Genomic DNA, 24,743 nt, shown 5'->3' with positions numbered 1-24,743 from the left:
TATGGTTACAATTACCTTGCGAAGTTTTCTGGAAAAACGGAGGTGAGTAAAGCTCAGCAAGTCTCATTTTCCATTCAGTTTGGACAGGCACACAGAAATTTAGGTTGTTAGCTCAGCTCATCTGTACTATTCATATTTCTCATGTCTAATTTTAGTATCTATACAGCTATCTACTTAAGTGGCATTGGATCCACTTACAAAAGGATAAATCTAGTGTCTGATTTAAAAAGTATTCTCAACACTCTTACTGAAAACTATTTTCATTAAGCTGTCATTTTTACACTGACAAATACTCAGATAAGGTCTTTTCATAACTGGTGAGTCAAGTGTATCGGCATCTGTATCACAGGATCATGTAACACTCAAACTAGGTGAATATACTTTAAAAGATTTTCTTATAGACAAGATTTAAGTATATTGCTCATGCAAATAATTATGCATTGAGAAAACTGTATTTAATATGAGAATACACCAAGAATCTGGTTAACCCTTAAAAAAGGCACTAAGAAGCCACTGCTGCCCACCTACAAGGTACTGTTGTGCTGGCCATAAGAACAATTCAGAGTTACGGATGAAACACAGGCAAAATGGGATCAACTTCTGAGGCATCAAAAGGAACACCTCCTTTGTCACCTTGACTGTAAAAGGAACGGGCCTGGTTTCTTCAGTGACAGGTATACAGGCTCATTTTTACCTGACGTCAAATGCCAGCCAAAAGCCCGTTTCTAATGTCACATGCAGACCCTCCAAGCGTTCTCCGACCAGATGAAGTTTGTTGGAAAACCAAGAGCTAGGCTTATCCTACTGCCCTGGGAGGACAAGTTTTGCAGTATGCCTGGACAGCATATTTTGATCTGTTTTATACGTAAGACTCCTTAAAATAATTTATCTTTACCTTAATTTTAGCTTTGTTCATTAATGAGAATATTTGCTCTATGCTCTTTTTTAAAATGAGCCTAACCTAAAATTTCCCCTACCTCCCAAATATTCATCCTTGCATCTTTTAACTGCCTTTCTAGGAAAAATACTAACAACAAACACATAGGAAGTGTTCACATTTTCTGGGAGAACTACTGCAAGGTGTCCTATTAGTCCTGCTCTAAACACTTTTTTCATTTATATTTTGAGCCTTCACCTATATAATGAGGGAATCCAAGTCAGTGAGAGTCTTAGCTGAGTGAGCACACATTGAAAGTAATTAGAAAATATGTACTTAATCAGGATTAAAGAAAGAAATCTTAAATTCATTATACAGAAACTTTTAAACAACTTGTTTGTAAATTAAGAGTTTTAAATTTCTAAAAGCTTCATCTAAATCATAGATACCTTTTAGAAATAGCTGCAATTATTGGCCAGTATAGCTATTTAGAAAACAAAAAGTGAAGACCAGAAGGATTTTTATCAAGTTTAAGTTTCCCTATGAAGGAGAACAGCATAATCTTCAAAATTTACTATTGTTTTCTCTGAATTTCAATCTTTCTGCCAGCTTTTAAACTACTCATTCTTCCCAAACTAGTACTACTGCCTCTCAAACAATCTTTTATTACAGCAATTACACCACATGCCAGTTTCCAGAAGATGGTTCTTTAAGACAGGAGAGTCTGTCTGGCACTACTAACTCCAGCCAGGTTCTCCACAGGTCAGAAGCATTTTGCTTGATTAAAAGAGACAAGACAACAGGGTCATATTTTCTTTCTGCAAGGGTAACTTCATTCCAATACTTCTCTTACCATCACCCCATCCAGGTGTCATTTGTGGTTCATTCTCACCCCGAGAAACTCCACTGAGGGAGAGAGAGCGGTGTGCTAGTTCAGAAACTGCCACTTCTCACCCGAGCACAGCTCCAGAAGTGATTCACAGGGGTTAAGAGAAGAGTACGCATGCTTTTCAATCAGGAGCTGCTAAGGAAGGTATGGCAGCGAAGATAGTACCCAAGTGTACTTCATGGGTCGGTCTTACAGTCCTTTTGTACCTAAATCAGTTAATTAAAGCTAATGAAGGGCTTTCATGGGAAATAACTTCCAAAACACAGTAAAACACTTCATAAAGCATCTGTGAACAAGTGGCAGGACTAATTAAAACGCAAAATAAATGCTAGCATTATTTAACTCTTGTATCTTGTGTTTTAGAACCAAGTTCCCATACGAAATAGCGTAAACTAAGACAAGTAATTAATCATAACCATAAATTAAGATGACCAGAGAAGAGGAAGATGACAGTTTGTGCAGGTAAAATGACAGAGAGGTGGCCTACATCCTGATGAAGCACTGTAGCAGAAACATCAACACAAGAGAAAAGATTAGAGGGAGGAGCCAGGGCCTTTGCTAGAACCACATAGAGAACAAACGAGTTACTCACCTGAACATAAAGTTCCCTGAGTTCAAATTGAAATTTCTTGGGATCTGTGGTTATTGTCACTGGACCAATTTCTAGGATGAAAACAAATTTGGAAAGTATGAGGAAACCACAATGTTATCAAAAGACAACTTCAAGTGAAGAGCTGACTGCTTCAGATTCATAGAATTCTGGTAATAATAAACAAACTAAAAGCACTTAACAGAAAGGAATCATTGAGAATTATATAGCCAGCACTGAAAGCTATGGTTCCAATACCATTCCAGTATTATCAATTTCTAGGAGTCTTCAATATTTGTAGGCACAAATAGCATTCTGTGTTGTGTTTCTTTCACATGTGATTTTGACCAATCATTTAATTGCTCTTAGTAATCAAAAAAATCCCACAAACAAATGCAGCTGCACCAAAAAAGTAGTTTTTCGGAAAGAGTTGTATGAGGAAACATGAAGCAGAGGCCTCTCTGAACAGAATACATATACTGGCTTCACTGACCAGTGGAGGGGGGGAAATAAAGAAAAAGTGCCACATTTCTTGCCTGAAAAAAATACGTACCCTCTAGCTGGAAGAGCCCGGTGTGAGCCCAATACCCAACCTCAGCATATCTAGCAGCACTTGCCAGAAAGAACTGAAGCAGAGTCAACTTAATTCATAGCATTTGCCATGCCTTCGTATACTGAGAAACAGCAGGACATCAAATTGAATCGAGTGGGCTGCCTGAGTAACGGCAGCACATATTTGAGCATTTCCCAATTACGCTGGCTGTACCACAAGCCTCCCTCTGCCCCTTCAACAACTGCCTTCCCCGCTGTATCAAATGCGATCCTAACCAGCTGTTTTCCTACGGCTGGGGCTTCCTGACAGTTTGCCTTACTCTGCCTTGGCACTCGTGCCCCTCGTTCTTTCCCTGTCCTGGGCAGGCTTTCCTGCCCTGTCCGTGTGCCACTAACGGCATTCATCTAGCTCAGCAAGCTGGTTCAGGGTGCTAAGCCTTACATAAATAAATAAATAGGCACAAAGAGACAAAAGTGAAAATATTTCTGCTAGTTTAGTGCCCCAAACCACTCAGAGATCAGCTGAGTACCGGCATACGAAATGGGGTACAATTATACAGGCAGGGTGAAAGAAAAGCATGAAACTGCAGTGGTGCCAGTTTAATACAGCTGCAGCTTACATGGAAGTGCTGCCTCAGCAGACCATACAGTGCTTTCCAGGCTCTATAAAAGTTAGTATGTACTTATCTTCCATACCATCTAGACATTTTTCTTTTTTAAACGGTCCAAAGTTTTATTTCACTGAAGTTGCAACAGCAGTCATCGCTAAAGTCTACTATACTCACACGTGCGTTTGCTTGGGGGGCTCTATTTATGAGTGCCTTTTGCTGAGCATAGGTTTTAATTTGCTTGAGAGTCACCCAGGAGATCACACAAAACCTTTCCTAGAATATTAAGCTGTCTTAAGTGTTGGGGGGGGTTTGTATGGTTTTGATTTGAACCGTTTATCCATGAATGTTATTTACTAGAATGTTACACTATCCTCAAAAGAGCCATTATAAGGACTCATCATTCCTCCACATATTTCATACCACCATGCTCCTGCTCCTACCGCTCCACCTGGTACCATCCTCCTTTGGGTATTCCTTAAAGCATACGCCTGTAATAAAGCTATCTCCAAATTGGTTTGCTTCAAATCTAGCCCCTGCCAACCATTGTTCTAAAGCATACGCTAGAATGGGGTTTATACATACAGTAAAACCACTGGCTCCATTACTCCTTGTCAGTTGAGGGCTTACATTTTTCAATTCTAGAGCAGTAAATCCTTTGGAAAGGCTTTCTTTCCCTATAAAATATAGAGATCTGAAAAGCAACATTACTTCAGCTAAGCTAAAACAGCACATCCAGTTAAGATCGGATGAGAATTTTGCCTCGTTTCTCCGCAGGCAGCAAGGTCTCATGCCAAGCCCGAGCCCTTGGCAGCACGCCGCAGGATCACGCCGCAGGATCACGCCGAGGCTCTGGCCGCCCTCTGCTGTGAGCTCAGCAAAGAGCAGATCTTTGGAATGGCACCTAGGTTAGCGTTAGAAAGGGAGCATGGCCGAGCCAGCATCACGTAGAGAGTTATCCATTGTCAGGACAGAACCGAGAACTTCACAGGAGCCATGCAGAGGACAGATCTCCCCAGCCAATTCTGCAACCAGAGTTCATCAGCTCCCCCCAAGGTGAAGCAAGGCCCCAGGAAGCAGTGAATAGGATCATCCACATCTTCAGTGACAGCGATCTCCTCTACAGGACAAACATGACTGACACTGACCCTCCCAGGGTAAGACAGCAACCACATCTCTCTACATGTCAGCCCTTATCCAAGAGACACCAGTACTTCCAATTGTAAGCAACGATCACAGAATCACAGAATGGTTTGGGTTGGAAGGGACCGCAAAGCCCATCCAGTCCCACCCCCTGCCATGGGCAGGGACACTCTCCACTAGCCCAGGTTGCCCAAAGCCCCATCCAACCTGGCCTCGAACACTGCCAGGGATGGGGCCTCCACAACATCTCTGGGCAACCTGTACCAGTACCTCACCACCCTCACAGGGAAGAATTTCTGCCTCACTTCTCATCTAAATCTCCCCTCCTTCAGCTTAAACCCATTCCCCCTTGTCCTGTCACTACACTCCCTCATAAACAGCCCCTCACCATCCTTCCTGTGGGCCCCTTCAGAAACTGGAAAGCCACAATTAGATCTCCCTGGAGCCGCCTTTTCTCCAGGCTGAACAACCCCAACTCTCTCAGTCTGTCCTCATAGCAGAGGTGCTCCAGCCCTGTGATCAGCTTTGTAGCCTCCTCTGGACTTGCTCCAACAGCTCCATGTCCTTCTTGTCCTGGAGACCTCAGAGCTGGACGCAGTACTGCAGGTGGGGTCTCACCAGAGTGGAGTAGAGGGGCAGGATCACCTCCCTCGACCTGCTGGTCACACCTCTTTTGATGCAGCCCAGATCACTGTTGGCTTTCTGGGCTGCAAGCGCACACTGCCAGCTCACGTTGAGCTTCTCATCCACCAACGTCCCCAAGTCCTTCTCCTCAGGGCTGCTCTCAATCCATTATGCTGCTCGTACTTCATGTACCTACAGCTACAGTCAGTTTGCAGCACTGAACTAATTGATTACGAATTGACACAGAAGGTGTCTGAAATGGCAATAACCATCCAAGTGGCATTGCTTCCCCCATCTGCATGACTTGATCTTCTCTCAGTTGTACAAAGGTTATTCAGTACTCTTCACACGCAGCTTACAAGTTCATCATTCTAGGTCTAAATGGTGGTGTGACTGATTCTCACCCTCTGTACCAAAACCCCAGCATCTGCTGTCTTTCACATGCTGTTGTGCCACCAGCTTATGTGACCTGCTTGCCAAAAAGGCTGAAACAGCCTTCACCAAGGTCGTTTTCTTTTATCCTCATTCAGGTACCTCAAAATGCAACCCAAGCAAGACCGCTTTTTCAGTGCGGGTAGACACAGGCCTTCAAAGCATTCAGCATAGGTAAAAGTGAGAAGACATTACCAAAAGTGCTTTAAGTTTACTTGCCAGCTAAGAACGATTTCCAAAAAGGACTTTGGGAAAGAATGGCAAGTTCTCTCTCAAAGCACCACAGAAAGTTCTTATAAAAGGTTAAATTACTGATAGGGTAAGAACCTCAAAAACTGTAAAGTCCGAATCAAGCAGCAGTCATCAACCTGGACACAGCTCTGTAGGACAAGTGCACAGAGGCAGGTCTGAGACACCTGCGCAACGCTGAACTACAGCAGTGTTAAAGAACTATATAGATCACGATAGAGAATTGTTCTCAGTGCTTTGAAGACGCTAACTGTGAAGCATGAGTTCAGGCAGAGTTTCTTAAGGAACTTAAAGGGTTTAACAGCTTTACAGTAGCGCGCTGCACGAGTTCACCTTCTGTAAGAGCTTTTCATCTAAACAATACTGAAAAGCTTCGCGGCATTAAATTGAGACATCTAAAAAGCATACAGTCAAGTTAACAAAATAGTAAACGTTGTAAAAAGAAAAAAAGACCAATGTGTCAGTACTCAAATACTTTTTGGTGTGTGAGAAAAAGCCATGAAAACACAGCTTTGCTCTTTTGTACATCTTTAATGGTACGCATATAGCCAGTCAACTCATAGGTCTAATTGCACATTTATCTGCATCCAAAATTGCCCAAAGTCACAATAACTGCATGCGGAAGTCAAGCACACAAGTCAGACATTCCTCAAATCAAGCATAGTTACAAATGTATCGTTCTAAATATTTACTCAGAAACTAGATCCTGCAAACAAGCCAAGTAAAGCAGAAGAAAACACATTTCCCTTTTTTAACTTTGTTAGTTCTTTAGGAAAAGATTGACACACGAAATACTCCAGCAGAGTATGTCTGTTCTGATGCTGAAATATGAATCTATTTTTAGCACTGATATTGGAATATTTGGGACTAGTCTGTTATGGAGGTCTCCCCATTGCTCATTACTCCAAAGCTGTCCCCAGTCTTCTAGAGGTGGTTGTGCGAAAGATGAAAAGCCCGATACGGGCACAGCCAGAGAGCGTGTCTGCCTTGGGCAGTAACCACACTCTCCTGTCTCAAAAGGAGAGAGCAAACGTCAGTTCCTTCAAACCCACACGGTGATCCGAGACTTAATATTGCACACACGCACACACAACTGATAACGCAGGAAAGGAAGCACATTTTAAAGGAATGGTTGCACATTACTGAACAAAGCCTGGGCTTCCTAAACTTAAATCACAAAACTCAACATAACCACTACAGTGTTTGAGCTTGTGCCTAAGCAATTAAACAAATATGACAACATAAAAGTCAGTACCAGTCCATCTGACAGAGATTAAGAGTCTCGGTACTTCCTTTCTGGGGCAAAACTGATAAAACCCATCTCCTTGGTAAATCAGCAGAGAATTCCCCAGTAACCTGAGAAACTGGCCACTCTGAAAGGCCTTGATGTTTTTCTGTGACTTTCTGCCACACCTCAAATAGCTGCATGGTTATAGACAAGCTGAACAGCAAGCAGGCTGGGAAAACCACAAATTACCTAGTGACACACAATCACGCGTAATTACTGCAGAGGGTGATTGCAAGTTTGGCACTCCCTTAATCCTGACCACGTAAGACATCTGCACCGAATATCTGGTTTGGACAGCTGGGTGGTTTAAGAAATCTAGCAAAGGAATATGGAAGCCATTTGCCTAGCTCTCATCAACTCAGTACACTGAACTTGTTTGTTCTGGAAGAAAAAAATAAAAAGCTCTAACTAATACTTGGTAGCCGAAGGAATTTCGGCAGACCTACTAAGTCCTGTGGAATGCTCTCACCCACAGAATTCCTTCTTCTAATTCAGAGTGAGGACATTTCCCTGATGCAAAACTATATCCAGGATAAAAAAACCACAACAAAAAACCCAAACAAACCAACCCAAGACAAATCACCACCCCAAAAACCCCAACACCTTTGGATACTTCCAAAGAACAAATAAGCTTCAGAAGTAGTATGCTACAAATGAAAAAAAAGAAAAAACCAAAACCCAACCACATAACAGTAACAAAACCCTGGTATTTTAATAAGAAATGTAATTACAACAGCCTTTTACCACATTCTTGTTTTGTTACACACCATGATGTGTCATCCCAATTCTACTAGTTTATTGGTATAGTGTCAGAGTCGTGCAGATTTTTACCAGTGCCGCATCTTTGCGATGGAGTAGAAGCATAGCCCTCTGGCCTAGAACTGAACAGATCAAGGTATTTTTATTTATTCCTTAATTACATTGTATCCAGCTCAAGAAATATATAGTTTCCCCCACTTTATAACACAAAGAATACCTGAGTGGCAATTATCTCCCATGTTCTTTTGTATTTATAAAGTGAACAAGCTTAACAGTAGGCATCTGAAAAATAAGGATCTGTACTCAGTAGAAGAGGCACGTTTTTTAAATGCATACCTTGAAAAGTGAAGTGTGTACAATGAAGACTCATCCCCATGAAAAATAATTTTCAGAGCTGCAGTAACACAGAAGATCATTAAATCTTTGTCAAGAAGTTGCATTTACAAAGTAATTGCTGTTTTCACCATTCACTATGCAGTAAGTATCATGATTCAAGTCAAATAGGACGAATAAGAATTTAAAGGACAAACTGTGCAAGTGAGTTATTTGTATCTTCAGGCTGTCAAATGTCTTATTTTCACACAATTTGGGAGACTCTGATTTACTGGGATAAGTGAAAATACATGTATGGCAAAGGGTCAGGGGGAGAAGGAGGAAAGACTTCCGATGACGCGAATGGGAACTAGGTAAGCCAGCGGAGGCACCTGAGCATACATTTCTAACAGATGTCAAGACTCACGTCAAGACGGATGTCTGATGGCAGGGAGAAAACAAAAACCACACACTGGGCATGGTTACATACATCCATTTCACGAGTGGTGCCAGTTTAAGCAGTTCTCACCTTGCCTTTCCACCTGAGTGCTGCTTACTAGCTATGGCAATTTTGACAGTTTTTGAGATCAGAAGACTAGTACGGGTTTCCCATATACATACACACCCTTATCTGCCCATATTTTATTTATATATAAAAATAATTTTTTTTGTATCAGATCTGTCTTCCAGTCTTGTTTCCTGTGCACACTCTCAAGTACTTGTACCACCACAAGTGAAGAGATGATAAAGGACTGGGAATGACCAGCTGGGACAGCTACAACGCCTAAACCAGGATGGCTGCCAGAAGAAATTGGTGTACAATTATACTGAAAGAGCTGTTTACTAACAGTGCTGAGCATTGAGCTTTATCTGATTTAATGCTCTCTTCTCAAGCTTCCTTCTCTGTATCCAATTCATCGTAAAGCTCTGCTTATAATTCTGCTGGAGACCTTTAGGAGTAGCTACCTCCCAAGGACTGAAAAAATAAGAATAATGATAGTTACTCTTAACCAGGCTCCAGCCAGCTGTCTGTCCTAAGGGCACATAAGCAGAAGCCTTTCGTTTCCTAACGGTGAATTAGGTCCTACGCATCAGGACTTCGTCCCACTACAGATCACTCACGAGCTGCCGTTAGAAGCGTTTCGCACCGCGCTCTTGTCCTTTCCAGCACCACAGTATGACATCACAGGGGCAACCAAATAAACATACTTTTAATTACCATCTCTCAAATTCTAGTGAACTTTTTTATTCCTCAAAAAGCTGACAAACATTCATACACAGAATCAGAGGATTTTTTTTACCATTGTTTTGACCATTAGTGTAATTAAAATGCTGCTCCACTTTTAACTGAGTGCAAATTTCTACAGCAGACTACTAAGCCCAAGCAGCTGACTGAAAATATAAGTTAGATAACGATTACTAACCACTACCTAAAAAAAAAAAACAAACACCAAACCACCAAACCAAAAAAAAAAACCAAACCCAACCTTAAAGCCTTCTGCTTCATGCTTTGAAGTGAAGGACATCCTCAGCTCGTATGCAAGGTGATGGGAGCTGTGCGGATAAACACCTTGCTGAATTTTTCCAGAAGCACAAGCACCTTTGGAGATGTTGTCCCCCACGGTCAACGCACACCCCACTGGGCAGAGCCAACCAACAGCCTCAGGGAGCACTGGAAAAAGCCAAGATGCTCAGCACTAGAACATGTAATAAGCTATTTCAAGTTTCTTCCTAAGTGATATTCCCTCGCGAGTCAGTTGCGTTTAGCTTTCAGACTCTAACCTGGGTCTAATTAAATTGAAGAGCCCAAGAACTGCAGTGAGCAACTTTTACCAGATTCTTAACCAGACAGAAAAAAGCCAAACAAACCCAGCAAACTCACGTTTCCTTAATGCAGTCACTTATTTTTTTTAATAGTTTTACAGCCACATGACTTATGACTATTAACTTTAATATGCAAACTTCAACTGAAGACAACAACTGACTGGAAGGAGTCAGACTGCACACGGAGTTTGTTTTTTATTTGAATAGCCAACTAAAGAAAAACAGATAGGCAGTCCACGGAAACTGCAAGGCACTGTTAAGCTGCCTAACGTCGCATTAGTGGAGCATTACTGAAGCTCCATCCTCAGGGGTGGCAATGGTCATCACCCCTGGATGTCAAATTCTTCACCAGTCACCTCAGGGCAGAGGCTGAAGCCTGGATGAAACTCAGAGACCAAAGATTTAACAGAAGTTTCAGTAAAAGTGTGCCTTAGTAAGTGGCATATTTGTATTGTTATTTCCTGTCATTATAACACCTAAGAGGCCATGTGTCTTTTAAAAGGAAAATAACAATGGTTAAGAAAAGCTAGCTTGGAGATCTACCATGGATAACATCTACTATTATCTTTTGTCAACTGCAACCAGCACTAAATTTAGCTTATGGGCCTCAAGTGCAGGTGTCAAAGTTATTAACCCAATGCATTAACAATAAAAATCAGGTGCTGCTTTGCCCAGCACAATAACAACTAGCACACTGTTAACTCTACCTTTACAAGCTACAGGTATAAACCACAGGATGTACAGAGTAACAACTTCTACCCAGAGACCACTAAAATAGAACAGAATTTGTAACAAGCCTAGATTTTAAACGGGTGATGCACAGAACAGCCTTAGAGCTTCTCAAGCCCCTTGCACGAGTGGGACTACATCACACTCACCATGGAACCACGAATAGAAAAATCTACTCCCTCAGGCTGGAAATAAGAAAGCTTGGATTAAATAGGGCTACGGGTTAATTATTGTTCCAAGGAAATAATCCACTTGAACGTCCCCTCTAGTTCCACTGGTATGCCAGATGATTTTGTTTATTGCTGGGGTACAAATGAGAGGCAAAGAGACCAGAAAACTTGACTCCATGTGGCTGAAATTTAAAATAATGCCAGTGGCTATTAAATGTCCCGAGTGTAAGAAGATCAACACAAAGCAAGGGTTTTTTTTTCCTTTCTGGGGACAAGCAAACATACAGAATCCTGGCACCTTCTTCCTCCCTTCCCTTGGTTCTTTGAACAGCCCTGGAGGTCTGTTCTCATCAGGGGGCCAGCAGCCATCATTGCTGAAACGACTTTGGCTGCCTCTAGCCAGCTCTCAATGGATGATTGCCCAAATCACAAAAACCACAGCCACAGCTGGCAACTCAGCTGACAGTCCCCAGGAGAGGCCAAAGGGCTGAAAGAGCCACGGAGATTATGTGAGTCTCTTAGAACTAGGTGGTCCCGAGATCAAGCCTCGAGCCATCCCAGTGACCTAAGTACGTGCAGAGCTGCTGCCCATGCTCTTATGCTCCTCTTCTGTGCGCAGAGGATTTTGGTTTTACGCTGGTCAGTCCAGTACAGCCGGGAGTAGAGAAGTTCATATTGCTGCCTTTCTTTTCTAAAAGGACGAAGCATCAGCAGACACCAGAAAAAAGCTTTTGGTGATGCTATACAGCATGCACGTCTTAACTAAGTTGCTTCCCTCAGTCCACAGTCAAGACTAAAGAGCCGGTAAGGACTACAGCCCCAGCTCCCTTCCTGTACTGCATGGGAGCAGCAACCAGTCACTGAAGCTGGCCCACGCTCTTAGCTCCCACTGAACATCTGAAAAGGTCATCAGATTACTTTCTGGTTTTGTTTATTTCCCCTTGTTAACAACAATCTAAACCCAGTAAAATTCAGTTCATAATGCTCTTTAAATTCTTTCTCCAGACTGAACTCCAGTTCAGTCCAGGCCTATTTCTGTCTCATCTCTTGGTCTGTGTATTTTGGCAATACTCCTTCAACACTTGTAACAGCGCTGGGTAAAGAACTTACACTGAAGAACAGGGCAGGAATGAACATAGCTACAGATTTTACAGTGCTGTTTTGTGATTAATAGCCTTAACATGTTGAAGTCCAATCAAATACTATTTAAAGCTCATTTTTTAATTCAAAATTTATGCTTGGTATTGCATTACAAAATGAACTTATTTACTGGAACATCTAGCAAAGATTCATTTTGAGCTGCTGCCCACACCACTGGCTGCGCTGCTGCCAGCCAGGAATAGCCGAGCTCCACCATCGGGAGCCTCTTGGCACTGCAGGTACCGCAGCTCGCCCCTAAGGCTCCTCTTCCTTCCCTGAACTCTGGTTCCCACCATGTCCCCAAAGGTATCTCACCAGAGGAGGGGTCCACAGGCTGACTGGCAAGAAAAAGAAATCACAGCTTCTTTTATTTTTCCAGGATAGATGAATCCTATTACAAAGTCTAATTAAAAGCTTCTGCCGCTTGGAAGATTATATTCACACATTACTTCCTTCAAAGAGACTTGGAAGATCCTTGGAGAGGGCTACCTTACTCAAGCCAAGTCAGCGTTTTGATCATGAGACATAATCAAAACTGAAAAAGCAACTAGCTCATTCCTGCTGAAACTGCAGCCCCATTGCTCTCACAAAGGATATGGAATTACTACTAGTGCACTCAGCACCCACACCGACGTAAAAACAGACCACGAAAGCAAAGTTACCAGCAGCAACTTAAGCATCCTGACAGCAGGACAACCTAGTGATGATGAGAAATACTCTACATTCACGCCAGGTAGCATATAGCGATATCCCAAGTTGGGAACAGTACTTAACGTGTTTCATTACTACCAGTAAACCAGGAGTCAGTGTTTTCCTGAAGGAGTCATTCTCCTAACAAGCTTTATGGAGACCACAGCACTAATTGGTGCTTAAAACCATCAAGAGACCAAGGAAACAAGGACTTTCCAGAATAAGTTACCATATCAATCCTATGCTGTTCTTTAACAGGCTTATGTTCTGGTACTGCCTTCACATGGTAAAAGATAATTTATGTTTTTTAAATCATAGATGGAATGTGGTGTATCATATTTTAATGGGTCTGTTGGGGTTTCTTTGACAAGAGTTAAATGACCTGGGACAAAACACAACAGCACAACTGTTAGATACAAAGCTCATACACAGCGTGGTAAGTTTTAGGGGGTTTTCCTCGGTAGAGGATAAAAGAAATACAAAAAAAGTAACAACTGACCTAAAATTCCTTCAGATGCCAGACATGAACAAATTTTGCTCTGAAAATTATCAGCAAGTCTCATAATTAGTCAGTTAGCCCTAAGCAAAGATAAAAGATAATGAGACTCTTACCACAGATCTACCTACACTTGCATAATGAAAACACAACTAAGTAAGTTCTCCTCATTTTTCATATCAAGTCACCTGTCTCAAAAGACCACAAAGAAAAAGATCTTTAGAAAATTCTAGGAGAATAAAAGTAAGCTTCTACAAGATGACATCTTGCATGTGTGTGTGCATGTATATATATATACACATACGTGCATGAACATCATCATTTCAACACTACAAAATGCTTTATGTATCCAGTTGCCATCCTTTGAGAATGGAGATTTCCAAGCATAACAAAAATAATCTGAGACCAGCTGCTAGGAGAAAGAAGTCATGTCACGTTCCGTACAGAACTCCTAGTATTCTGCATATGAGTTTACTCTGTAACAAAATCTTTTTTTCTTTTTACTATTAAAAATACATCTGCTTTAAGTCAATGACAGAGTTTTTATTGATTTCAATGAGAACAGGCCCTAGCTCTCCTCCAAGTAATACACCATAAAATGAACTGCTAAAGGATTACCAGTGTAAAACCATTAGAAACCCAAACCGTTTCCTCTTAGCCATTACAACTGTAAATTCAAATCTCCATGCATCATTCTAAATAAACGTCCACTTCACAAAACTAATCCATATGCAGCTGACAGAATCTGGAATTTTACAGCAGATCACATTGTCTGTATACACTGATAATTCACTCTGACAATATGCTGTTGTGAATATTACAGCCTTGGGGGTAACAATGGTTCAATATTGTCTCAAATACTGCTGTCAATCGCAGAATCACAGGACGGTTTGGGTTGGAAGGGACCTTTAAAGGTCATCCAGCCCAACCCCCTGCACTGAGCAGGGACATCTTCAACTAGACCAGGTTGATCAGAGCCCCGTTCCACCTGACCTTGAATGTTTCCAGGGATGGGGCATCTACCACCTCTCTGGGAAACCTGTGCCAGTGCCTCACCACAAAAAATTTCTTCCTTATATATAGTCTGAATATCCCCTCTTTTAGTTTAAAGCCATTACCCCTTGTCCTACCACTACAGGTCCTGCTAAAAAGAATAAAGAAGCATCAATTAGTTTAAGTTAAAACATCTATTTAAAGATGTCAGAAGAAGGTCAGTTACTGGTGTACCAGGTTAAAGTGAACTTTGTGGTCCTTTTAAAAATCTATTATTCATTTTAACAGTGAAGACTTCATAAATAGTTCATTTTCTATTTCTACTTAACAGACATTTCTTACTTCTGGTGAGGCTCTGTTTGATAGGTTGGGCCAGATGATTTTTCAAGGGCCCTTCCAACCTGGGCTGTTGTAGGATTCGATTGCACAAGAAAGTGATGGGAAAAAGCTGCAGAAAGCATGACTGCAAAATTGCTTGTCTGACAGAGCCAACCTAGGCAGAAAAGAATACTGAAACATTTTAGTTCTTTTTTTTTTTTTTTTTAAAAAAAGTGGTTTGGATTTAAACGTCAATTTAAAAAGAAAGTTATAGCAAGTTTTTCATGACAGGATAAGCCTCTCAAAACCTTAATTAAAGCGCTGTTTACTTTGGTAACTGATGAGTTGACTGGAAGCAGCTCTCTCCCATCCCTTAACTTTTGCCTGTAACATTTGTAATTGTCTAAAAGACACCAACGAAAACATTTTTAAGCAGCAGAAATCATTCAGTAAAGGATAAACTTATTGCAGAACTATAGGGAACCAAGCCCGAGGCACTCAAATGGGTAAGGGGAAAGGAATCACACAGCCAGGCTGAGGAGTTTCTCCACAGCTGCCAGAACAGCTTGGCAGTGACAATAGTCTTGTGTGTCTCCTTCCCTTCTGAGGGCCAAACCAGTGAAAATGCCTTGCAGCATGGCTTCTGGTTCTTCCCAGCTCTCACTTTGGAGCAGCAGCAGTGCAGGCTGCACAGAGGTGGACTGGCCACACAGTCAACTCACTGGCACACTCTAGTCCCCAAGAGGTTAGCTGCTGGGAGCCATTTGACAACCACACGGTTGTTCTACTACCCCCTCTGTAGCATTGCACTTACTTCACCCTTTTAAATATGCGGGAAGAATCAAACCCCAGAACTTGTCCCCACAGTAGTCATACAATTAATCTCTGACAATATTTGTTAAATAAATCCTGTTGCACAGAAGTCTCTGATTCTGACTGTGCTGCCGAGGATTTGGCTGCAAGCCAGACATGTTTACTTATCACTTCGGAAAGAGAATCTGCAAATTCACTGACCTTAGGTAAGCTGCATGGTACATAAACAATCCCCCAATTCATGTCTAAGGATCATTTCTGCTGACAGCCATTTGATGTATAAAATTGAGATCTCGGCTGGCAAAACACCTTATACCAGAACAACATCATTTTAAAAAATAAATAAAATAATCTACTGAGAAAAGACTAGAAGAGAACCAAAGCTGAAGAGAGTTGTGCACTCGTTCAGAAAGCACCCATCTCAGCTCGCTTCTCCAGCCGTGAAACAGGAGTTCTGGGGTTTCCTCCCCAGCAGTTCAGCCATGCACGCAGAGCAAACCGCACAGGGAACTGGTGGCAGCAGCCAGCGAGCCAGCCCAGCGTGAGCTACCTCCACACAGGAGTCAGCATCCTAAAAGCTCACCAGTCGCTTTCTTCATCGTCTTTCAGACTCCACCTAAAATGTCTTGGAGGCGGGCTAAGTTTTTGAAGTAGATGATGCTGCCCTACTAAGCTGAAGGACGTTGCTGGTGTGTCCAGGGAAGAGATACAAAAAAGAATGTCAGCAATTGCATGGATTAAAGCTGAATAGACTATAAATGTCTTGGACTCCACTGCAAAGAGACAAGCAGACACTCAGCTTTACCTGTTACTCCTTCCCACCCTCTGAGCAGGTAAAGCAAGAGCCCTTGCTAACCACCAGCAGTACTACGGTGCAATGTCTTCACTCCCTGCGTGAGCAGCTACCACAACTCGAGGCAGCGGCCAAACCTGCAGGTTAGGCTCAGGATAAACTCATAATTAAACCACCAGAAGTGTTTTACAAGAAATTATTTTTAAGGCCACAAAGCACAGCTCAGAAAAAAAAAAAAAACAACCCATAGATACATCTAGGTGACAGGGCCTGCTGCAGCAGTGCTGAGATGCCATCTACGTGTCCCAGAAGCAGCATTTGTTTCCTTTTCGCTGGCAGCTCACTTACAAACTTGCAAAGAGTTGGCCTTTTTGCCAACTCTTCTACACAAGCAATAACTCTAGGCAGCTCATTACAGCAAGATTCATGAGAGCTTAACTGGGTAGCTACTAATCCATCCCGATTTACCCATGCTTATCTACACACCGCAGTTCAGTGCGATTGGCTGCGGTTAGCAGCGTCGGCAGGAGCAGAATCACGTTCTGCGCAGATTTCTGTCACCCCTTTGCAAAGGGCTCGTTGCCCCAGCACTGACCGCAGGGGACGTGACGTTGATAGAGAGAACTAACACTTAAAGGAAATAGCAGGATCATTAACTAGCTTAAGCCACATATATAGTAATCTTAACCCTTACGTAAGATGTTTTAACAAGAACTAGCGTAAGGAAGGGTCAAGATGACCCTTCGCTCTGCTTGCATTTTTGTAACCAATCACAAGATAAGGAGGTAGTAAATCAGAAGGGATTGAACACGGAGGATTCTCTGCTAATTAGGAACCGGTCTGAGTAAGTTTTGTGGTGAAGGTGAAAAGTGCACAGTGAGGAAGACATACGGCCTTCATCCCTGAGACCCCGGCCCACGACCACCAAGAGGCAGTGCGCGTGTGCAGCTGAGAGGAGTTAAAGGCGGAGACAATGGAAATGAACTCATTGTAATAAGACCACCTTTCCGCGGAAAGATCATGAATATGTATAGGTGCTTTTTGAATATGTAACATTCTATCATATAAAACTCAAAGGGAAGTGCTGCAAGGCGCGCACGATTTTGGTGGGACGACCCCCCGTGCTGCCCAGCGCTGAATAAACATACCTACTTTACAACTTCACAGGTTGTGGAGTCTGTTTTCCGCGCGTCATTTTGGCGAGCCAGCCAGGAGACACTCTGCTCGGCTGCGGGATCGACTGCGGAGCGGACGCTCCTAGGCGCGCCCCGAGCACTTTTCTCGGAGGAGCCTCCACTTCCAGCCGCTCACCACGGGAGTAGACAACGACCTCCTGAAGTTGCGGATAAACGGTATGTTTAGTAAGGGGGCCAGTAAGTCGCTGGGGACGCCCGCGCTTGGCCGGGGCTGCTGGTAAATCGCGCAGAGACGTCTGGCGTACGGCATAGTCCCCGTATGGGAGGAGGGTACCCTGTACATTAAGGAAAAGGGGGATTCGCTGACCGATAGAGCGGCCGCTAGCGATCTTGGGAGTAGATCGAGTGAATCCGAGGTTACCGCTGCATCCCAATATTGGGAGCCAGGACGGACCTGCTAATGACTGTATAAGAAGCAGGAGAAGGGTAAGCGGGCCTCTCTACTTGAATAATATTTGCAGCTGCTGGAGGGATAATAACTGGAGTGAGGATTGTATGTTAAAAGTTTGTTGTGTGTATGTATGTGTGTTTTGAGACACAGCGCTGCTGTGAAGCGAGTGGGAGTCCTGATTTGCGGTTCCGTGATTCCGCGAGGAACACGGCCAGAGACGGACAAAGCGCCTGGACTGTTTGTAAAATTTGTAAATGCCATGATATATATGTAAGTTGGGTTGGGCTGCCGTAGTGTTTAGTCAGTCTCTTAAGTATCGGGGAAGGTGTGTGGCTGATCAAAGTGGTAGGACAGAGAGTCACTCCTTTGGTGGTTTAGGGCTTGAACTTTGGGAAATTAAAACAAAGCACAATAGCTAACAAGAAAAGACCTAGAAAATAAGGATAAAGAAACAGAGAGATGGGTAACTCTCAGAACAAGGATATCTTAAGTAAAAGCCCCCTCGGTTGCATATTGACACGCTGGAGGGATATTGTTGGAACTGGGGGTACAGAGAATAAGAAGACCCTCATTAAATATTGCAATCAATGGTGGCCGCTTTATAAGCTGGAAGATGGAGCCAGGTGGCCACTTAATGGAACAATTGATTACAACACTATGTTGCAATTAATGCTGTTTTTGAGGAGAGAAGGAAAATGGGATGAAGTGTCATATGCAGATATGTTTTTCACCCTCCGAAACCATCCGGAGTGGCAAAGGGACTGTGGAATGGTGCCGCCACAGGACCCTATGGTACTTGCCCTAGAGCGGGAAAATAACAAAGGACTTAAAGGTAAACTGAGGCGGTGTTGCTCGGCATGTAGTATTGGGCAAAGATGTACTAGGAAAAATAAAATACACCTGGCATCAGAACAAGATTTAACTGATTTGTTTAAGCCTCCCCCTCGACCACAGGAACAGGATGTGGACTCGGAAGGAGCCTCCACTCCCCCGGGAAGCCCTGTATCCTCCCGTATCAGGAAAAAGTCTGCCCCAACAGTCTTACAAGCACCTCTCCGAGAAGCAGTAGGGCCTGACGGTGGGACGATGTTAATTAAGGTACCTTTCTCCACCACTGATTTGGAAGCATGGAAAAGGGTTGCTAAGGATTACAGGAATGATCCGGTAAATGTAACTAAACATTTCCAGTTTATTATAAAACAACACAACCCCGACTGGAATGACATACAATTATTATTAGAATATATGACTGAAACGGAAAAGCAATTAATTTTAAAAACTGCAGGGAATTTGGCTGAGGATCATTATAAAATTACGGGAGGAGATGTTAAAGAATATCTCCCCCTTCAAGATCCAAAATGGGATGCAAACAGATCCACGCATATGGAAAGACTGAAGGCATACCAGGGATGGATTTTAAAAGGAGTGGAGAGGGCCATTCCCAAAACTATAAACTGGTCGGCATTATATGCAATCAAACAAGGTCCTTCCGAGTCACCATCCGAATTCTTGGATCGACTAAGGGACGTAATGCGCCGCAACACACCGCTGGATCCTGGGTCAGAGGTAGGAACGCAACAACTAGTTTCTTTGTTTTTGGGCCAGTCTACAGGAGATATTAGGCGCAAACTCCAAAAGCTGCGTCCCACAGAAGGAAGGAACCTGGAAGTATTGCTGGATGAAGCGTGGAGGGTGTTCAGTAATAGAGAGGAAGATTACAAACGGGGACAAAGAAGGGTGGTGGCGGTCGTCAGGGAGGAGGAGGAAAGAAAACCCAGACGAGGACCGCCTCGATTAGGCAGAGATCAATGTGCGTTATGCAAAAGATTTGGACACTGGAAAGATGATTGTCCGGAAAAGCGGAAAAATAAGGAGAAGGGGCGGAATAGTCAGAAAGAAAGAATAATGGCTCATTTGAGGGAAGACTGACGGGGACCTGGGGAATCCACCCTAGCGGATCCACTGGTTATAATGAAGCTAGGGAAAAAGCAGAAGAAGGTAGAATTTCTGGTGGACACAGGGGCGACGTATTCGGTCTTGAACCAAGCTTTGAGGCCCCTGGGAAATGACTATATCATGGTGAAAGGGGCAACTGGCCAAAGTGAAAAGGTATATTTTTGTGAACCTCTGAGATATAAATTGGGAAAACAATGGGGCATCCACAGATTTCTGTACATGCCCAACTCCCCGAGAGCACTGTTGGGGAGAGATTTATTGGAACAATTAGGTGCGATAATTAAATTTGAAAAGGGAGAGATTACTCTGGAGGTGAATGACCAACAGTATATCCAAATAATGAGCTTATCCCTAACTAATGTTCCTATAGAGGGAAAAATCAGCGAAGAAATTGCGAACCAGGTATACCCCGGGGTTTGGGCCACTGATGTGCCCGGAAAAGCAAAAAATGCTACACCTGTGGAGGTCAAACTCAAAGAAGGACGACAGCCAGTAAGAATCAAGCAGTACCCCCTGAGGAAGGAAGACAGGGAGGGAATTCGACCAGTAATAGAAAAATTTTTACAACTAGGATTATTAAGGGAATGTGAATCCGATTTTAACACTCCCATATTACCTGTCCGTAAACCCGATGGGTCGTACCGGGTGGTTCAGGACCTACGGGCTATAAATAAAATAACTGAAGACCTCTACCCGGTAGTGGCAAATCCATATACCTTGCTGACTGTATTGACACCTGAACTAACCTGGTTTACTGTTTTAGACCTGAAGGATGCCTTCTTTTGCCTCCCTCTCCATAAATCCAGCCAGAAAATATTTGCATTTGAATGGGAAAATCCTAAAAGAGGGCGTAAAACTCAGCTTACTTGGACGGTGTTACCACAGGGGTTCAAAAACAGTCCTACTATATTTGGTAACCAACTCGCAAAAGATCTTGAGTCCTGGGAAGCCCCGCCTGAGGAAGGGAAACTGTTACAATATGTGGACGATATCCTGATTGCAACCAAAACAGAGGACGCTTGTATGACCTGGACGGTTAGTCTGCTAAATTTTTTAGGGCTCCAGGGATATCGGGTATCCAAGAAGAAGGCCCAAGTGATGCAGCGTAAGGTGATTTATCTGGGCTATGAAATCAGTGCTGGACAAAGAACTTTGGGACAGACCCGGAAAGAGACAATATGTCAAACTCCGAGACCACAAACAGTGAAAGAGTTACGAACCTTCCTGGGGATGACTGGGTGGTGCCGACTATGGATCTATAACTATGGACTGCTTGTTAAACCTCTGTATGCACTGACAACCACTGAACAAAAACACCTTAAATGGAATAAAGAGACCATACAGGCCTTCAAGTTGCTAAAAAAGGCCCTCATGTCGGCCCCAGCCTTGGGACTCCCAGATGTGAGTAAACCGTTTTTCCTTTTTTCCCATGAGAAGCAGGGGATTGCCCTAGGAATACTAGCACAAGATCTGGGCCCGTATCGACGAGCAGTTGCCTACTTTTCTAAACAATTGGATGCAACTGCAAAAGGTTGGCCTGGATGCCTGCGAGCAGTCGCGGCTGTAGTACTAAACATCCAGGAAGCCCGAAAATTCACCCTGGGCCAGAAAATGACTGTGTTGGTGTCCCATACAGTATCTGTAGTACTGGAAGCGAAAGGTGGACACTGGCTTTCCCCACAAAGATTCTTGAAATACCAGGCTATAATGGTAGAACAGGATGATGTGGAGATCATAGTCACTAACATTGTCAATCCAGCCTCTTTCCTCAGTGGAAACACAGGGGAACCAGTGCATCATGACTGCCTGGAGACCATCGAAACAACATATTCCAGCCGTTCAGACCTGAGAGACAGTCCTATGGAGAACACGGAAAACTGGTTCACGGATGGAAGCAGCTACGTCCTAAGTGGTAAAAGACATGCCGGATATGCCATTACCACCAGTCAAGAAATCATAGAGTCAGGGCCTTTACCCATGAGTACCTCTGCACAGAAGGCGGAAATAATTGCTCTGACCCGTGCCTTGGAATTGGCCCAAGGCAAAGCTGTAAATATCTATACAGACTCAAAATATGCCTTTGGAGTCGTACATGCGCATGGAGCAATCTGGAAGGAGAGGGGATTATTGAACTCACAGGGCAAAAATATCAAGCACGCAGAAGAGATCATGAAACTGTTGGAGGCAGTCCAACTCCCTGAGAAAGTGGCGATCATGCACATTAAGGCACATCAGAAAGTGAACTCAGAATTGGAAAGAGGAAATGAGCTGGCGGACAGAGAGGCAAAACAAGCAGCTAAAGGTGAGGTAAATACGGAGGGGGCCTTGGTCCCTGATGGGCAAATCTCCCTAGAAGGTAAGCCAAAATATACTAAGGAAGATCAGAAGTTATCATCGACCTAGAAGGGTCGTATAATAACGAGGGGTGGGCTCTCACCCCACAAGGGAAACTAATCATTCCCTCTTATCTAACATGGTCTCTGATAAGGGAAGAACATAGGAAGAGGCATTGGGGGGCAGAAGCTCTATATAAACACCTGATTAGAGAGATTGTAGCTAGGAATCTATACACCACCGTGAAACAAGTAACTCAACAGTGCGATATTTGCCTCCAGACTAATCCCAAGAATACCCCTAAACCAGAAATGGGTCAAATTGGGAAAGGCAACGGGCCTGGGCAACAATGGCAGATTGATTTTTCAGAACTCCCAAGAAAAGGGGGGTATCGATATTTATTGGTATTAACTGATACCTTTTCAGGTTGGCCAGAGGCATTTCCTACCAGGACGGCCAAGGCTCGGGAGGTAACCAGAACATTAATACAAGAAATAATACCACGCTTTGGGGTTCCGGCAACCATATCTTCCGACAGAGGACCACATTTCATCTCAAAAGTAGTACAACAAATTAGCTGTCATTTGGGTATAGATTGGCAGCTTCATACCCCATATCGCCCTCAGTCGAGTGGCCAAGTAGAAAAAATGAACCACATAATCAAACAGCAGATTGTGAAATTGGGACAGGAAACTAACTTGGCCTGGCCTCAGTCTCTTCCTTTGGCTCTCTTGCGCATACGAACCAGGCCAAGAGCAAAAGAGGGACTGAGTCCTTTTGAAATTTTGTATGGACGACCCTATGGAATACAGAAAGGGATGTCCACACAAGCCGGGGAGGAAATTATGACTTCATACATGGTGGCATTAGGCAAACAACTCAGCAGAATTCAAAAACATGTGGTTGGGACTCGAAGCAGGGGTTTGGATGGACCTGTACATAACATACAACCTGGAGATTATGTATATGTGAAGTCTCTTACAGAAAAGACCCTGGAACCACAATGGGAAGGACCGTTCCAGGTACTCCTCACATCCTTCACAGCAATAAAGATTAAGGAACAGAATGCCTGGATTCACCACTCCCGTGTGAAGAAGGCACCTAAATCTCCATGGAGAGTCACGCAAGTACAGCAAGGAAAGCTTACCTTGTCACGACGCTGATTGTAAGCCTAATAGGGGAACTTGAGGCATGGGAGAATAATGCCTTTTTGCAGCTACATGACAAAATTGCTAATGCCATGAACTGGTCTGATTGCTGGATTTGCTCACAATTGCCCACAAACATAGGACAGGGCCACCCGGTGGTCGCCACCAGTTTTCCCAACTCTTCGCAGATAGTCAAGGCCTTTAGTAATATGCCCCTCACCGAATACACAGAGATACCAAAAAGGAATCTTGAGTGGCAGATAGATTTAAGCACACTCTGGAACGAGACCACAGAAGTACCTTGTGTCCAGAGGTGCTACCTGGAAAACACCACAAAGAATATGGGAGGGAATAGCACAGATAAAAAATGTGGAAGTACAAGTTTTGTTGGGGCTTACCCTAATTGCACGAGTTATATCAAGTATGGAGGTGCAAATATGTGGAATAGCAACCAGACTCGAAGACACGTCAGCAGTACTCCCAAAGGCTGGCCCACCCCTGTGGGTCAGGGATGGTACTGGATCTGTGGGAAGTGGGGGTACAAAGTATTGCCCTTAGGGTGGAAAGGTCAATGCGCTATAGGGACTATAGTTCCTAACATTACTATTGTACAAAACTTAACTAGTTCAGGCACACTTGGTCTATTACGAACTTATATGAAACCCGTGGCCCATCCAACCCGGGGAAAACGGAACCCTTTAGTAAAAAGACCAACCAGCTTTCATAGCTTTGCAAGGTGGTTTATCCCATGGTTGGGGGTTTAGTGACTTAGTGGAAAGATTAACATCCTGGTTACCGAATTTGACATGGTTGAAACAATTGTTTGTTACGACAATTACGGTTATGATTCTGCTTATAGCTCTGTGTGTAGTAGTTCGATGTGCTTTAGGGTGTTGTCAAAACACGGGGAATTCTTACAGCGAATGGAAGAAATATCAACTAAGGCAAAGGTTAGAATCAAATAAATATTTTGAGAAAGTATTAGATAAAGAGTCATTGTATTAGCTGTAGTAAAAGAATTTACTAACCTTTTTGAAAAAGGGGGGATTGATAGAGAGAACTAACACTTAAAGGAAATAGCAGGATCATTAACTAGCTTAAGCCACATATCTAGTAATCTTAACCCTTACGTAAGATGTTTTAACAAGAACTAGCGTAAGGAAGGGTCAAGATGACCCTTCGCTCTGCTTGCATTTTTGTAACCAATCACAAGATAAGGAGGTAGTAAATCAGAAGGGATTGAACACGGAGGATTCTCTGCTAATTAGGAACCGGTCTGAGTAAGTTTTGTGGTGAAGGTGAAAAGTGCACAGTGAGGAAGACATACGGCCTTCATCCCTGAGACCCCGGCCCACGACCACCAAGAGGCAGTGCGCGTGTGCAGCTGAGAGGAGTTAAAGGCGGAGACAATGGAAATGAACTCATTGTAA

General features: G+C 43.3%; 1 protein-coding gene across 1 annotated transcript in view; it reads right to left on the bottom strand.

Moving 5' to 3' along the window:
• Positions 1-24,743, bottom strand: part of LOC129200234 (hemicentin-1-like) — an 80,834-nt gene that overhangs the window by 34,779 nt on the left and 21,312 nt on the right. The window contains exon 2 of the mRNA XM_054811568.1: positions 2,359-2,429. Within this exon, the coding sequence (XP_054667543.1) occupies positions 2,359-2,429 (71 nt within the window). The remainder of the gene's footprint in view (positions 1-2,358; positions 2,430-24,743) is intronic.

The sequence above is a fragment of the Grus americana genome, unplaced genomic scaffold (assembly GCF_028858705.1).
Source record: "Grus americana isolate bGruAme1 unplaced genomic scaffold, bGruAme1.mat H_18, whole genome shotgun sequence".
Taxonomy (NCBI): Eukaryota; Metazoa; Chordata; class Aves; order Gruiformes; family Gruidae; genus Grus; species Grus americana.
The sequence above is the reverse complement of the archived record's forward strand: the minus strand, read 5'-3'. Positions and strand labels throughout refer to the sequence as shown.